The 17,999-nt window shown below is 47.2% G+C and overlaps 1 protein-coding gene across 1 annotated transcript in view; it reads right to left on the reverse strand.

Moving 5' to 3' along the window:
• The window catches only part of LOC135050034 (tricarboxylate transport protein, mitochondrial-like), a 134,699-nt gene extending 116,724 nt beyond the window's left edge, over window positions 1-17,975 (reverse strand). The window contains exon 1 of the mRNA XM_063956134.1: window positions 17,669-17,975. Coding sequence (XP_063812204.1) covers window positions 17,669-17,813 — 145 coding nt within the window. The 5' untranslated portion in view covers window positions 17,814-17,975. The remainder of the gene's footprint in view (window positions 1-17,668) is intronic.
• Between the last annotated feature and the right edge of the window lie 24 nt (window positions 17,976-17,999).

Consider the following 17,999-nt stretch of genomic DNA (forward strand, 5'->3'; position numbering starts at 1 on the left):
GCTATGGTTTGCGGTTTTTGCTAATTTCTATTTCCCTTTATTGGTGGTATAAAAATGTTTGGTCATGTTTACATCATGTTGTCTATATTTGTTATGAATTGATAAAACCGAAATATGTGAGAATAAATTTGTGTATGGTATAATCTTTTTTATTTTTATAGAATATGCCATGAATTCTATATCATTACGAACTGAATCCTTTTAGGCAAAAGCTGTACTAAAATGTTGATATAATGTAACAATATATGATGAAGTGCTTTTATGTGTAAAATGCATCCATGTTAGACTGGTTCTAGAGGTTACTAAACAGTCATTCTTGTTGAATGAAGGTTTTTTTTTTAGAAACATGTAATTGAGATAATGACCTGATTAGATTAGTTAGGTGCGGGCTGGAATGCCGAGATAAAAATCAATGATGGTTGTTTTTGAATGGACATTTTAATATGAAGGATAAATCTCTATCTATGTGTTTAGATTGCCAATTGTGAAAATAGTGAATTAAGTCATTTATGTATTACTAAGTGTATATTGGAAGAACAAGTCTACCACGGATACATTGTGAATATGTAAATTGACGATGGTGGAATTAAGTAGCTGATTGGCGGTAGCCGTTCTCAAAAGGAATAGCACACGGACAGCAGGACAGCCCTCTGACGAAGTCTGTGACGAAACGCGTAGGGTCGTGGACTGCTGATGTGTGTGATCGAGCCCCCTCCTGCTTTCCCTGGTATCAGCGAGTGACGGTGTCCCGACGTGCGGCGGCTGTGAGTAGCGGTCCAGCGGCACGGGTCTGAGGTCCTGTCCTGGATGATTACCGGAGATTTGCAGTACTGCTGGGGATATGTTTTAAACCATGTGGTATTAAGCCCACAGCGGAGTTTGTTCTGGTACGAGCAATAGCGTGAATTTTAAACAAGAGTTCTGTGCTTTTATGAATTAAACTGTTACTGCACTATGGAGCACCCCCTCTGTCTTTCTCTAGAATATATATATATATATATATATATATATATATATATATATATATATATATATATATATATATATATATATATATATATATATATATATATAAATAAGCGTGGACGGAATAGAGAATATGTGACTTCCGGGAGGCATGATGTACTATATTGGCCTGATGTTCATTGGCTGGCCAGCGTCCCTTGTGTTCAGTCCTGGTTGCCTAGCGACAACAGCAAGGCCGGACAGGTGACGACGATGTGAATACCGCGTCACTTCCGGGAGGCACAGCGAAGAATGCTGTCCTCAAGGTCCGGACTTGAGACATTAGTTCCGGCTACCGGAAGACTGAGCTGGGAACCTATGTGTAATGCAGGAAACACTTGGGAACATGGCGAGATGCGGCGGTGGGGGAGGAGCAGGATGACCCTCACTCTACACATTTGATTGGGGAGCATTTGGGTAATGATTGAATGGACAGGTTTTTGTAATTTGTTTGTTAATTGGTGATGTGGTTGGTATATATACATGTGGTGTTTGACTGGGGCAGACTATTCTGATGGCTATTCCCATGATGAAGGTGCTTCGGCACCGAAACAGCTGTAGGAGCTGCCATTCATTTTGATGCATTGAACTGCTAAGTATTACTTTTATTATCCATGCCTATGTTTGCACAATGCACTTTTGGAGAATTAACATGGATTAAATTAATTGAAATTTTTGCTACTTTTTGGTGTGCTGGTTCATGTGGAAAAAAAACCACGGATTACTATATATATATATATATATATATATATATATATATATATATATATATATATATATATATAGAAATAAAAGAGTACGTGAGTTGGCATCTGCAAGATGGGTTAACCATGTCGACTGAGCCGCCAACCAACGTGTTTTAAGTGCAGGGGTGCCGTCCGTCAAGTATCGAATCTCCAGATCCCTAGAGTCTGATTCAAGGGTTTTCTCTTTTTCTCTATTGGACACTTTATGGGCAGCTATCCGTCCAATCAACGTGCCCCGTAAAAAAAAAGCCTTGAACGAATCCCAAACTAGACACCGGGGCTGATCCTACATTATCTATGAAATATCCCTCCCACTGAGATTCTAGATCTGAACAGTCACCCAACTGGACCAGCCAGGATAGGTGTAATTTCCAATAGGACTGTCCCCTCTGGCACTCCACATTAAGCGACTTCATTACGGGTGAATGATCAGATACACCTCTAACCTCATAGTGAACATCCGAGATTTTAGGCAACAGTACAGGAGAAACCAGGATCAGGTCAATTCTAGAGAAGGAACGATGCGTGCTGGAAAAACAAGAAAATTGCTGAAGCGTAGGATATCGAGTCCTCCATGCATCCACCCACTGTAGACTACACAAGAAATCAGCAAATTTAGACGGGCCCCCACCCACCCCGGGGACAGGAGGAGACTTACACCTATCTAGAGAGACATCAAGAACATTATTGAAATCCCCTAAACAGATAACAGGGGGGGAAGAGGCAATGGTGGTCATTCAGAGTTGTTCGCTAGCTGTTTTCAGGCGCAGCGTTTAATCAAAAAAGCGGCACTTCTGCACATGCGTAAGCGGCGCAATGAACTTTCACAACAGCCGATGTAGTTTCACACAAGGTCTAGTGAAGCTTTTAAGTCGCACTGCTGGCCGCAGAGTGATTGACATGAAGTGGGCGTTTCTGGGTGTCAACTGACAGTTTTCAGGGAGTGTGTGGAAAAACGCAGGCGTGCCAGATAAAAACGCAGGCGTGGCTGGCCGAACGCAGGGCATGTTCGTGACGTCAAAACAGGAACTGAAAAGTCTGAAGTGATCGCTAGCGCTGAGTAGGTCTGGAGCTACTCTGACACTGCACAAAATTATTTTGTAGCCGCTCTGCGATCCTTTCGTTCGCACTTCTGCTAAGCTAAGATACACTCCCAGAGAGCGGCAGCTTAGCGTTTGCACGGCTGCTAAAAGCAGCTAGCGAGCGAACAACTCGGAATGAGAGCCAATAAATGAGGCGGCCTTTTGCAAAACTTCATGAGAGAACGAAGGAGGCACATAGACAGACAAAAGAAAAAAGGGCTGGGAACACATGGTCTGCGGAGAGACATCAGTCTCGTTCCCTCTAAATGGGTCTCACTTAAACAATGTCCGGGCCATATTTCCCAATCATTTTAAAGTACTAGGGAACGTTTTAGATTATTGTTAACACCGCGGACATTCCAAGCAAGAAGTTTCAGGTCAGGCATTGCACTTATGAAAGTATCTGACCCATAACAGATAAACACCATACAATATGAGTAAGCCGACACATTAGCAAAAGCACCAGAGATAAAGGTGCTTTATCAGGGCGTATATAGGGTCAACATGACGCGGGAGAGACCTTACATAGAATAGCCCAAGAGAGTGACAGAGTCCAATCACTCGCCGTACACTTTCCCCGGGTCGTAGGCCCAGCCAAACAGTACAAAATACCTGCACGTCACAGACATAAATACAGAAGTAAGAAGAAAAAAAAAAAAAAAAAAAACAATCCCCCACTCCGTATACCTCCCTAAACTTTGGCATACCCGTAACCCTAACAACTCCCAAACCCTTAAGATCTAAATTCCCAAGAGAAACCTATACGTAAGTAACGCTATACAATGAAGCCCAAAACCAACGAAGCAAGGGGGCTCCCCGGACTTATACTTGCAAATCCTAGGCATAGAAGTTCAGAAATAACAATGCAGGAGGTCAATCTGGAGCCAGCTGACTGGCGCCCGGAGCATATCTGTCCAGCCAGGCAGCCGCCTCTCTAGAAGAGTTAAAGAATTTGGTCTCCCCGTCCGCCACCACACGAAGCCTGGACGGGAGCAGCATAGAATAGGAGAGATTCAGGTCCTGGAGACGACACTTGATGGGCAGGAATTGGGCCCGGTCCTTTTGGACATCCGCAGCGAAGTCCGGAAATGCTGACACCATTCCTGAGGAGTGGGCCCTTCGTGCGACCCAGACGAAGGACATAGTCATGGTCTTTATAATGCAAGAATTTGGCAATAAAAGTTCGAGGTAAAGGCCTGGAAGGTATTCTGTGGGCACGTTCCACCGCGAACTGTGAGGTAAAGTAGTCCACGCCATACAGCTCTTTGAGCCATGATTCCAGAAAGTCCTCAGGATGTGACCCTTCCTCTTTCTCAGGCAGGCCAACAAACTGCACATTATTTATACGTAGGCGTCCCTCCATGTCCAGGAGCTTAGTTTGCAGCGATGAAACCTGCTGGGACACTGTGGAAACGGATTGAATTAGAGGGCCAAAGAGTTCCTCCAGGTTGGAGATCCGCGTCTCGGCCTCACCCACTCTCTAGCGGATACGCTGGACATCCTGTCTCAATAATGAAAGATCGCACTGCACCTTCTCCATTTTGTCGGATGAATGTTGTTCGCTAGCCGCTATAGCTTCCAGAACCTGTTGAATGGAGGGGGCAGAAGGTGACGCAGAAGAACCTGAGTCGGCCTTGGATGGGGGATCAGGTCGAGTAGAGGGGGATAATTTAGGAGATGACTGCGCCGGCTGGCTGGTAGACTGACGAGCATACTTCTCCAATTTAGCCGCAGCCGCGCGCTGGCTGTCCTTCACCATGGTAACCAAGGGTGAACCAGCAATCAGACAGAGAAGGGAGCTCAGGCAATATCACAGAGTACAGGCACAGATAGGCTCAGGTGGCACTTAAGTCCCAAATATTCAGTGTTAAGAAAGGCAGTAAGGTTCCAAATATTCAGTATCAATAAAGGCAGCAAAGCCCCAAACATTCAATGACAAAAAAGGCAGTAAGGTCCCAACTATGTATAGTCAGGAAAGGCAGTCTATAACAGAGTAGCAAGAGATCAGAGCAGTGTGCACAGAGACTGCTCACCCAGCCAAACAGACTCCACAGGCTTACAGTGCTGTGCAACGCTGACTTACAGAGGGAGCTGCTTCCAAGATGGCCGACGAACCCACAGCTCCCCCTCCCCTTATGCAAGGATGCAGACCAAAAACTCCGAGGACTTAGAACGGCCAGGTGGGGACTTCCAAGGGCTGCAGGGGGACACTCCACACCCCAAGCACCCGGTGGCACCGATCTCTGTCGTGGATTCACGGCCACCCGGTGCTGCGCGCCTGGAAGTAACAAATCGAGGCCGGGGATCCAGTAACGGCCTAGGCCTTAACTCCCGGCGGCAGCCGCAGTCAGGAAGCCAGCCGGAAAGGTTGTAGGAGACGCCCGCCGCTGCCCAGAGGGACAGGGGATAATATGCAACCCAAATGTGCCTCAGGAAAGGGCTCAGGATGTTTAGCAAGATCAATAGCCCGGAGAGTTCCAGGAACCTGCTGCCTACCCGCTCGCCGCCGTGGCCACACCCCCCTGCCTGTTCTATTTACTTGTAAAATTACTTACCTTGTTCATGTCGGGATCATGACCATCGGAATACCGGTAACTGTATTGTGATTGCCGGCAACCCGTCGGCCGGTCACACATACTGATCCCAATTAAACCGGCTGTCAGTTTATTATGGAAACATTTTATCTGTATCAAATATGAATCATGTTTCATTAATTGTTTTATTGTCAGGGTTTAAATATTGTTGATGTAACATTGACATGTTGATTGGAAAGCTACATTAATTTTGCGTGATTGGCTGCTGCAATTAGGAAAGTAGCACTCACTGTGATTGTGCTGCTGAGATCAGAGAACAGACATCAGCGGCTACATGTAATAGCCCGAGTACTGCAGGTGCGGGAATTGTGTGCGAGTCTGCCCACTTCTATGAAGCAGCAATCATTTACAGGGTGGAACCCGGAGGCTATTACATTTAGCCGCAAATATTTTGTAAAGTGACTGAATCAATAGAATTTCTTTATACCGCTTGTTTTGCTAACATTGCTATTTCATTCTCTCCATTTGGTTTAATTAAACAGGCTGTCATTGTGGAAACAGTATCAGTATTATTTATGAATCATATGTTCGCCTCCATCAAATTACAGCAATTAGCTATTTCAATAAGTTTGTGCGTAATCCACCTATTCGGAATAGTCCCTATTGCTCAGAACCTTTATTTGAATTATACTATTAATAAAGTTTTTTATTTTATTTTTTACGTAATACCTCCATAAGTGTTACCCAGATAGTCAATTTTCATATATTTTCCCCTATTTTATGTATTTCATATTGATTCAATGCACTGACACCCAGCACTTTACCCATTGTGATTACACACTACATTTTTAACAGTAATTATGGTTGAATTTAAAGAGATATTCCTAATTATTTTATACTATGAGGGGAATTCAAATGACCACAATATTTTTTCGGATGCAAAATATGGGGGCTTTCTGCAATTTTTTCATGTTTAGTTTCAGAAAAAATATCTATTTTCGGGGCAAAACACAAAGGGCGGTATTCAATTCTTTTCACCCCCTTCCACACCAGTTATGTTTCTGCTGACGGGCGTGGTATAATCATTTCAGCTCACTACCTCTGCGGTAGCGAGGGCACCCAACCCGTTACGCAGCTAAACCTGATTACTATGGGTGCAATTTGAGCGATAACGGCGATCAATTTAGAAAGGAGTTTGGGAGTGATATATCATTTGAATACCGCCCAAAGAATGCGTGATAAGGTTACAGCATGATTATGAGAAAAGCCTCATTATTGTGCATATTTCCCCTGATAATAGCTGCAGCCGCTTTGGGACTAAAGAGTCATACACATGGTGCGATTCTGCCTAAAAGCCGATTATGAGAGATATTGACTATGCATACGGTGCAATTGTGACATGTACAATTTTGACTGTACTAGAAACTAGATTGTACACTTTCTAGTTAAAATTGGCCTGCCTGTACAGTATATTTTTTCTTGCGTTGCCGACCCCGCAGGAGCGCACATCGGCATCGCAAGCTGTATACACACGGTGTGATATGTACTGTATAGTCCATATATAGTTCATATCGTAATGTGTATGCGACTTTACTGTATAGCCCCGTGGGATACATTTTTACCATAGCAATTGAATTCCTCCCATATCCTGGTGACATTCAACCAACCCTCTTTAGGGACTCATTTATCATTAAATAGTTACAGCATATTCCCAGAAAACTCCTATTTTCAGGAGTTACCAGCAAATATCGAGTATCACCCCAATGCATGAAGGAGGGAAAGCAGCAGATATCTCCAGTATTTTTTTTTACAGTCCCTTCATTTCTGACAGCAGCCACAGATCCCATAGGATTATATGGGGGATGCAATGCTGTCAGATTTTGAGTTTGGCCCTTGCAGCTACGTCATCTGTAGATGGCTTTGTGCTGCTGTAGCCTAAGGGCTACACTTCGCTACATTAACCAGCGGAGGGTGCCCCCCTATGCAATGGCCACTGCACAGGCGTGGTTAGTAGACGTGCGACAGACAGCTGCTGCAGTCTCTTCACTCCAAACACATGCGGGTGAACAGTGATATATTCAGGCAGTATTATCTCAAACTGCAATGCGTTTTTGGATGCTAATATCACACTGCAAATGTGATTATTGATAAACATGCACCATAGTGCTAAAAGAAGGGATACTTTCATTTTAATAGCCCTGTAGTTCAAGGCCCACGTGTGCGGACATGGATGCGGGCTGCGCCACTTCTGTCTAATTCGCAGAGGATAAATCATAGCTGGGCTGCAGGTGAATGACGACTGTTGCCCACCATGAGTACATCTGTACAGGTCACAGATAAGTGAGGTGAATTGTAATATTTTAAATAATATACAGTGGGGGAGAGGGTTTGGCTTGTTATAAGTGATGACATCAGAACCTAATGTTTATATAGCTATTATTTCTCTGACGTCCTAGTGGATGCTGGGGACTCCGTCAGGACCATGGGGATTAGCGGCTCCGCAGGAGACAGGGCACAAAAATAAAGCTTTAGGATCAGGTGGTGTGCACTGGCTCCTCCCCCTATGACCCTCCTCCAAGCCTCAGTTAGGTTTTTGTGCCCGTCCGAGCAGGGTGCAATCTAGGTGGCTCTCCTAAAGAGCTGCTTAGAAAAAGTTTTTAGGTTTTTTATTTTACAGTGAGTCCTGCTGGCAACAGGCTCACTGCTACGAGGGACTTAGGGGAGAAGAAGTGAACTCACCTGCGTGCAGGATGGATTGGCTTCTTAGGCTACTGGACACCATTAGCTCCAGAGGGATCGAACACAGGCCCAGCCATGGAGTCCGGTCCCGGAGCCGCGCCGCCGACCCCCTTACAGATGCCGAAAAGCGAAGAGGTCCAGAAACCGGCGGCAGAAGACTTTTCAGTCTTCATGAGGTAGCGCACAGCACTGCAGCTGTGCGCCATTGTTGTCACACACTTCACACCAGCGGTCACGGAGGGTGCAGGGCGCTGCGGGGGGCGCCCTGGGCAGCAATGAGAATACCTTGTTCTGGCAAAAAAAATACATCACATATAGCCCCTGGGGCTATATGGATGTATTTCACCCCTGCCAGGTCTCACAAACACCGGAGAAGAGCCCGCCGAAATAGGGGGCGGGGCCTATCTCCTCAGCACACAGCGCCATTTTCCTGCTCAGCTCCGCTGTGAGGAAGGCTCCCAGGACTCTCCCCTGCACTGCACTACAGAAACAGGGTAAAACAGAGAGGGGGGGGGCACTTTTTTGGCGTTTTTTGATATATTAAGCTGCTATAAGGGAGACAACACTTCTATAGGGTTGTTCCTATATATTTATAGCGCTTGGGTGTGTGCTGGCAAACTCTCCCTCTGTCTCCCCAAAGGGCTAGTGGGGTCCTGTCTTCGATAAGAGCATTCCCTGTGTGTCTGCTGTGTGTCGGTACGTGTGTGTCGACATGTATGAGGACGATGTTGGTGTGGAGGCGGAGCAATTGCCGGTAATGGTGATGTCACCCCCTAGGGAGTCGACACCGGAATGGATGGCTTTGTTTATGGAATTACGTGATAATGTCAGCACATTACAAAAATCAGTTGACGACATGAGACGGCCGGCAAACCAGTTAGTACCTGTACAGGCGTCTCAGACACCGTCAGGGGCTGTAAAACGCCCTTTACCTCAGTCGGTCGACACAGACCCAGACACGGACACCGAATCTAGTGTCGACGGTGAAGAAACAAACGTATTTTCCAGTAGGGCCACACGTTATATGATCACGGCAATGAAGGAGGCTTTGCATATCTCTGATACTGCATGTACCACAAAAAGGGGTATTATGTGGGGTCTGAAAAAACTACCTGTAGTTTTTCCTGAATCAGACGAATTGAATGAAGTGTGTGATGAAGCGTGGGTTAACCCCGATAGAAAACTGCTAATTTCAAAGAAGTTATTGGCATTATATCCTTTCCCGCCAGAGGTTAGGGCGCGCTGGGAAACACCCCCTAGGGTGGATAAGGCGCTCACACGCTTATCAAAACAAGTGGCGTTACCGTCTCCTGAAACGGCCGCCCTCAAGGATCCAGCGGATAGGAGGCTGGAAACTACCCTGAAAAGTATATACACTCATACTGGTGTTATACTGCGACCAGCCATCGCCTCTGCATGGATGTGCAGTGCTGGGGTGGTTTGGTCGGATTCCCTGACTGAAAATATTGATACCCTAGATAGGGACAGTATTTTATTGACTTTAGAGCAATTAAAGGATGCTTTTCTTTATATGCGAGATGCTCAGAGGGATATTTGCACTCTGGCATCGAGGGTAAGTGCGATGTCCATATCTGCCAGAAGAAGTTTATGGACGCGACAATGGTCAGGTGATGCGGATTCCAAACGGCATATGGAAGTATTGCCGTATAAGGGGGAGGAATTATTTGGGGTCGGTCTATCGGATTTGGTGGCCACGGCAACAGCCGGGAAATCCACCTTTTTGCCTCAGGTCCCCTCCCAACAGAAAAAGACACCGTCTTTTCAGCCGCAGTCCTTTCGTTCCTATAGGAACAAGCGGGAGAAAGGACAGTCATATTTGCCCCGAGGCAAAGGAAAGGGAAAGAGAGTGCACCAAGCAGCTTCTTCCCAGGACCAGAAGCCCTCCCCGGCTTCTGCAAAGCCCTCAGCATGACGTTGGGGCTTTACAAGCGGACTCAGGGGCGGTGGGGGGTCGACTCAAGAGTTTCAGCGCACAGTGGGCTTGCTCACAGGTGGACCCCTGGATCCTGCAGGTAGTATCTCAGGGTTACAGGTTGGAATTCGAGAAGTCTCCCCCTCGCAGGTTCCTAAAGTCTGCTTTGCCAACGTCTCCCTCAGACAGGGCGACGGTATTGGAAGCCATTCACAAGCTGTTTGCTCAGCAGGTGATAATCAAGGTACCCCTCCTACAACAGGGAAAGGGGTATTATTCCACACTATTTGTGGTACCGAAGCCGGACGGCTCGGTAAGACCTATTCTAAATCTGAAATCTTTGAACCTGTACATACAAAAATTCAAGTTCAAGATGGAGTCACTCAGAGCAGTGATAGCGAATCTGGAAGAAGGGGACTTTATGGTGTCCCTGGACATCAAGGATGCTTACCTGCATGTCCCAATTTGCCCTTCACATCAAGGGTACCTCAGGTTCGTGGTGCAAAACTGTCATTATCAGTTTCAGACGCTGCCGTTTGGATTGTCCACGGCACCTCGGGTCTTTACCAAGGTAATGGCCGAAATGATGTTTCTTCTGCGAAGAAAAGGCGTATTAATTATCCCTTACTTGGACGATCTCCTGATAAGGGCAAGGTCCAGGGAACAGCTGGGGGACGTAGTAGCACTAACCCAAGTAGTGCTGCAACAGCACGGGTGGATTCTGAATTTTCCAAAATCTCAATTGACCCCGACGACACGTCTGCTGTTCCTGGGAATGATTCTGGACACGGTTCAGAAAAAGGTGTTTCTTCCGGAGGAGAAAGCCAGGGAGTTATCCGAACTTGTCAGGAACCTCCTAAAACCAGGGAAAGTGTCTGTGCATCAATGCACAAGAGTCCTGGGAAAGATGGTGGCTTCTTACGAAGCGATTCCATTCGGCAGATTCCACGCACGAACTTTTCAGTGGGATCTGCTGGACAAATGGTCCGGATCGCATCTGCAGATGCATCAGCGGATAACCTTATCGCCACGGACAAGGGTGTCTCTTCTGTGGTGGTTGCAGAGTGCTCATCTGTTAGAGGGCCGCAGATTCGGCATACAGGACTGGGTCCTGGTGACCACGGATGCCAGTCTGAGAGGCTGGGGAGCGGTCACACAAGGAAGAAACTTCCAGGGAGTATGGTCAAGCCTGGAGATGTCTCTTCACATAAATATACTGGAGCTAAGAGCGATTTACAATGCTCTAAGCCTGGCAAAACCCCTGCTTCAGGGTCAGCCGGTGTTGATCCAGTCGGACAACATCACGGCAGTCGCCCACGTAAACAGACAGGGCGGCACAAGAAGCAGGAGAGCAATGGCAGAAGCTGCAAGGATTCTTCGCTGGGCGGAAGATCATGTGATAGCACTGTCAGCAGTGTTCATTCCGGGAGTGGACAACTGGGAAGCAGACTTCCTCAGCAGACACGATCTACACCCGGGAGAGTGGGGACTTCATCCAGAAGTCTTCCACATGATTGTGAACCGTTGGGAAAAACCAAAGGTGGATATGATGGCGTCTCGCCTCAACAAAAAACTGGACAGGTATTGCGCCAGGTCAAGAGACCCTCAGGCAATAGCTGTGGACGCTCTGGTAATACCGTGGGTGTTCCAGTCAGTGTACGTGTTTCCTCCTCTGCCTCTCATACCAAAAGTACTGAGAATTATACGGCAAAGGGGAGTAAGAACGATACTCGTGGCTCCGGATTGGCCAAGAAGAACTTGGTACCCGGAACTTCAGGAGATGCTCACGGAAGATCCGTGGCCTCTACCTCTAAGACGGGACCTGCTTCAGCAGGGACCGTGTCTATTCCAAGACTTACCGCGGCTGCGTTTGACGGCATGGCGGTTGAACGCCGAATTCTAAGGGAAAAAGGCATTCCGGAAGAGGTCATTCCTACACTGGTAAAAGCCAGGAAGGAGGTGACTGCACAACATTATCACCGCATTTGGAGAAAATATGTTGCGTGGTGTGAGGCCAGGAAGGCCCCCACGGAGGAATTTCAATTGGGTCGATTCCTACATTTCCTGCAAACAGGATTGTCTATGGGCCTCAAATTGGGGTCCATTAAGGTTCAAATTTCGGCCCTGTCGATTTTCTTCCAGAAAGAATTGGCTTCAGTTCCTGAAGTCCAGACTTTTGTAAAAGGAGTACTACATATACAGCCCCCGGTTGTGCCCCCAGTGGCTCCGTGGGACCTTAATGTAGTTTTGGATTTTCTCAAATCCCATTGGTTTGAGCCACTCAAATCGGTGGATTTGAAATATCTTACATGGAAAGTAACCATGCTACTGGCCCTGGCTTCAGCCAGGAGAGTGTCAGAATTGGCGGCTTTATCGTATAAAAGCCAATATCTGATTTTCCATTCGGACAGGGCAGAACTGCGGACGCGTCCTCAGTTTCTGCCTAAGGTGGTGTCAGCGTTTCACCTGAACCAGCCTATTGTGGTGCCTGCGGCTACTAGCGATTTGGAGGATTCCAAGTTGCTGGACGTTGTCAGGGCATTGAAAATATATATTTCAAGGACGGCTGGAGTCAGAAAATCTGACTCGCTGTTTATACTGTATGCACCCAACAAGCTGGGTGCTCCTGCTTCTAAGCAGACGATTGCTCGTTGGATTTGTAGCACAATTCAACTTGCACATTCTGTGGCAGGCCTGCCACAGCCTAAATCTGTCAAGGCCCATTCCACAAGGAAGGTGGGCTCATCCTGGGCGGTTGCCCGAGGGGTCTCGGCATTACAACTCTGCCGAGCAGCTACGTGGTCGGGGGAGAACACGTTTGTAAAATTCCACAAATTTGATACCCTGGCTAAAGAGGACCTGGAGTCCTCTCATTCGGTGCTGCAGAGTCATCCGCACTCTCCCGCCCGTTTGGGAGCTTTGGTATAATCCCCATGGTCCTGACGGAGTCCCCAGCATCCACTAGGACGTCAGAGAAAATAAGATTTTACTTACCGATAAATCTATTTCTCGTAGTCCGTAGTGGATGCTGGGCGCCCATCCCAAGTGCGGATTGTCTGCAATACTTGTACATAGTTATTGTTACAAATAAATCGGGTTGTTATTGTTGTGAGCCGTCTGTTCAGAGGCTCCTACGTTTGTCATACTGTTAACTGGGTTCAGATCACAAGTTGTACGGTGTGATTGGTGTGGCTGGTATGAGTCTTACCCGGGATTCAAAATCCTTCCTTATTGTGTACGCTCGTCCGGGCACAGTATCCTAACTGAGGCTTGGAGGAGGGTCATAGGGGGAGGAGCCAGTGCACACCACCTGATCCTAAAGCTTTATTTTTGTGCCCTGTCTCCTGCGGAGCCGCTAATCCCCATGGTCCTGACGGAGTCCCCAGCATCCACTACGGACTACGAGAAATAGATTTATCGGTAAGTAAAATCTTATTTTACGGTAGATTATACAAATATTAGCCACACATATTATATGGGGTCTATTTACTAGGCCTTGGGCGTCTATTCATGAAGCAGTGAAAATTGTGGAGAAGTGAGCCAGTGGAGAAGTTGCCCATGGCAGCCAATCAGCATTGAAGTAACATTTCCAATTTGCATACTATACAATTGTACAGAGCAGCTGATTGGCAACTTCTCCACAGGCTCACTTCTTCACTCTTTTCACTGCTTCATGAATAGACCCCCTTGGAGAGATATAAAGTGGTCGGAGATAAAGTACCAGCCAATCACTCCTAACTACCATGTCACAGGCTGTGTTTCAAAAATGACAGTTAGGAGCTGGTTGGGTGGTTGGTACTTTGGGGTCTATTCATGAAGCAGTGAAAAGTGTGGAGAAGTGAGCCAGTGGAGAAGTTGTCCATGGCAACCAATCAGCATTGACGTAACATTTATAATTTGCATACTATACAATTGTACGGATCAGCTGACTGGTTGCCATGGGCAATTTCTCCACAGGCTCACTTCTTCACTGCTTCATGAATAGACCCCTTTATCTCCAACCGGTTTATCTCTCTCCAAGGCTTAGTAAATAGACCCCCCTTGTGCACTTATGTATAGCTCTGAAGTCCAAACAATGGGGGTCATTGTGACCCGTTCGCACGCAGCGGTTCATCGCTGCGGTGCAAACGGGTCAGAACAGCGCATGCGCGGCTGCTGCGTTGCGCACGTGTGTCGTTGCCCAGCGATGGCTGTCGCCGGGCAGCGACCAGAATAAAGAAGAAAGTGATCGCTAGCGCGATCGCAAGAATATTGACAGCGGGGAAGCGTTCCGGGGTGTCTACTCACCGTTTTCCGGGCATAGAGATCCGAACGCAGCGTGTCCAGGCGTTTGGAGGGCGGATGTCCGACATCAAATCCGGGATGTTCATCGCTGCATTGATCGCACAGGGTAAGTAACTGCAGGGCTAGTCTACTTCTGCACAAAACTTTTTTAGCATAGCAGGGCTGCACAAGCGATCACAGCCCTGCTATGCTAAAATACACTCCCCCATAGGCGCCGTCTAGTTGATCGCACGAGCAGCAAAACGTTGATACATGCGATCAACTCGGAATGACCCCCATGGCCCAAGCCAATGGCACAGCAAACGCAGCCTCAGTGATTACATTTTCTGGCTGTGGACTCCACATGCAAAAGGGAAGGGCTGGCTCTTTTTTCCCCACTCATACATATAACAAGCCTATGATCAGGACATAAGGCTAGATTAAGGTTTGTGGCGGCCCTGACCAGTAAAATGGTTATTAATATATGCTGGCCATGTTATTAAGCAGTGTAATGTGTAAGTACTCCCAGCACCACAAATTGTTACACTCAGTTTAGTTCCTCCAGGTACTTTATGCCACAAAGAACCCCCAGTTCACCTTATGCTACACTGCCCCCAACTTTGGTGATGTAGCTGTGTGTAGGGGCATCTGGGCGATCACCCCTTGCTGCCCTGTTAATCCGGCACGGTCAGCACATGTATAGAAACTACATTATCATTGGTTACTAAGGCTATGTTCACTTCTACATCAAAGAACTCCAACAACCAACTGGAGTCTGCATTTCTGTGCCTAATGATACCCAGAATAACTTATAGGTAGAAACAAAGGAGAAAATGCTGGCAGGTGTTATTGGTTATCTGGCTTTAGTTTACACTGGGGACCAAGAGCAATGGGCTATGCACAATGGGCATCACGGATGGTATATTGGTAAGCATTACTGCCGCACAGCACTGAGGTCATGGGTTTGATTCCAACCATGGCCCTAACTGTGTGGAGTTTTTATATTCTCTTTGTGCTTGTGTGGGTTACCCAGGCCTGGCAACAGGGGGGTACAAAGGGTACCCCCGTCCCTGGCCCCGAGGGGCCCTGCGGTTCACAGGCACAAAATGGAGCTACTATAAGGAGGCAAAATAAAAACAAACAAGTTATCAGGCCCCCTGACCTCTCATCCCCCTTCCCGATTACCAGGGCTGGCTCCTGGCAGCAGTGCCGCAATTAGCGGGTGATCAGGGGGCGGAGCTTAATACAAAGAACTGGCCACCCCCATGAAAGCATGTCATGTGCTCAGTGCTGCAGTGCAGTGCAGTCAGGTAATGTCACTCCCACTGGTTCCCCGTCCCTCTCTCTCCCTCCCTAACACTCTCATCAGGACACTGTATCTCACACTCTCCCTGACGCTGTCCATCTCACTCTCTCTCCCTCTCTCTAACACTATTTCTCTCTCTCCCTGACACCGGGGGTTATTCAGTGATGGATATAGATCTTGTATCCTGCAGCAAAATCTGCGTCCATCTACTAACATGCTGGGGGCTGCCCAGCACAGGGAAAGGCTGCCCAACACGTGTGTGGTGCCACCCATGATGAGTCCGCAATTAGAGGTTGACCCTTGCCAGCAGAGTCTGGCTACGCTGGCAGGCGGTCCATCGACATTTTTTTCTCAGAGCGGCTGCGTGTGACATCAGGCAGTCGCCCTGAAAATACTCCACACATGCTCGTTTTGCCAGCCACACCCCCACAGCCGAAACGCCACCCCCCAATCGGCCACCACTGTCAATCACCTTGTGGCCACAAGGAACAGGGTCGTGTATGCGCATTGTGACCGGTGTGCGTGCGCTGACCAGATGGAATCGGGCGCTGTGTACAGACGCGCGGCTGCATCCATCTCTGAATCATCACCCACTGTCTCTCTCTCCCTGACACTGTTTTCCTCTCCTTCTCCCTGACACTGTCTCTCTTTCCCTGACTCTGTCTCTCCTGCTTTCTTTCCATGACATTCTCTCACTCCCCTCCTTCTCTTGCTCTTCTCCCTGACACCCTTTATATCGCTCTCCCCTCTCTCTTTCTATTTTTCAGTTTTTCCACGAAATCCTCTCTCCCATTCTGACACCCTCTCATTCTATCTCTCCCTGACCCACCCCTCTCTCTCCTCTCTTTCTCACTTCTGTCACTCTCACCCAGACAGCCTTACTCTCTCGCTCCCAGGGGAGGGATGTGTGGGTGCGCGGTTCGAAGGTGTGGGGCCCCAGAGATATCAATGTACCGTGCCCCAAGATTTCTGTTGCCGGCCCTGGGGTTACCTCCCAAAATAAAAAAATATACTGGTAGGTTAATTGGCTCCCAACAAAATTAACCCTAGCGCGAATGTGCGTGCATGCGGTAGGGAATATAGATTGTAAGCTTCACTGGGGCAGGGACTGATGTGAATGGCCACATGTTCACTCTAAAGCGCTGCGGAATATGTGTGTGCTATAAAAATAACGAAGAAAAAAATATAAATAATGCACTAGAATGAATTATAGCCAAAGTCTGCATCTATCTCATGCTTTAAACCTAGAGCTACCTATCAGTAGAAGCATCACAAACCCAATTCCACACCCTCTAAAATTGTAGACTTATTATGAGACTTAAAATGTTTTGACTATCAAATGCCCTTCCTCCAGCTTATAAACATGCAATGAATGATCCGCACAAAGTTTGTGCAGGTTCAAAAGCGAAATGTATATTTTCTGTTCCTTCTGTATTTCTCTTTTTGGTACTGCAGTCTTGTAAGGACTTGCTAAGGCTTTGGAATACAAGAGCATACTACCCCTCTGTAATGCCAATCAGCTCCTAACTGCCATGTTACATTTGAAAAATGACAGTTAGGAACTGATTGGCCGCTGCAATTTATCACTCACAGTGAAATGTAACACTCATTGATAAATTAGGGCAAATAAGATAGATTTAACATTGTTTAACTCCACTGGCAAATACATTTTCAATTTTATGTCAAGTTATTATTTAAAGGTGACATATTGACAATATTAGTTTTAGATTATTTAAGATACACATATTATCGTTTAGAAATAAAGCAATATATTTCTGTCAACATTCCATGTTTGCTGCAAATATTAAAATAATATAGACAATTGTCACCTATACAGGATCAGAAATACTTAGAATAAGTCACATCAACAATATATGCCTATATGTGTATGTATTTATCCAGATCTGGATAAATGCCAGGACAAGCACTCGGGAATAACAGGCAGGGTGGGTGTGAGGCAGAAGAAAGATCCTACACAGATGGGGATGGGGACATTACACTTGGAGGCTGAGGAGATGGAAGGTCATGGCACCGTTACAGATGGGCAGCGTGATACTCACCAGCCAGTATAGCTTTGCCAGGGTGTGTGATCTTCCCTCCTCCCGGGACCGCGGCGGCCAGGGACCGGCTCCCATGAGCTACTGCCGGCCTGGAAGACTGGCAGGGCCCCTCGGTGACGGTGAACGGCTGCAGAACGGACGACATGGCAGTGCGTATGTAACGAAGAGAGACCACCAGCTTATACACAGACCCTGAGTCAAGCCACGCCTCGTCATTAATATTAAACGTGGCAGCCACGCCCTTCTGTTTTCTTTGAGCTTTGATTCATGACGGCTTGGCTACGCCCACTTATACGGTGAATTCCAGAGGGGGTGTGACCGTCGCCGTCAC

The sequence above is a fragment of the Pseudophryne corroboree genome, chromosome 2 (genome assembly GCF_028390025.1).
Source record: "Pseudophryne corroboree isolate aPseCor3 chromosome 2, aPseCor3.hap2, whole genome shotgun sequence".
Classification (NCBI taxonomy): Eukaryota; Metazoa; Chordata; class Amphibia; order Anura; family Myobatrachidae; genus Pseudophryne; species Pseudophryne corroboree.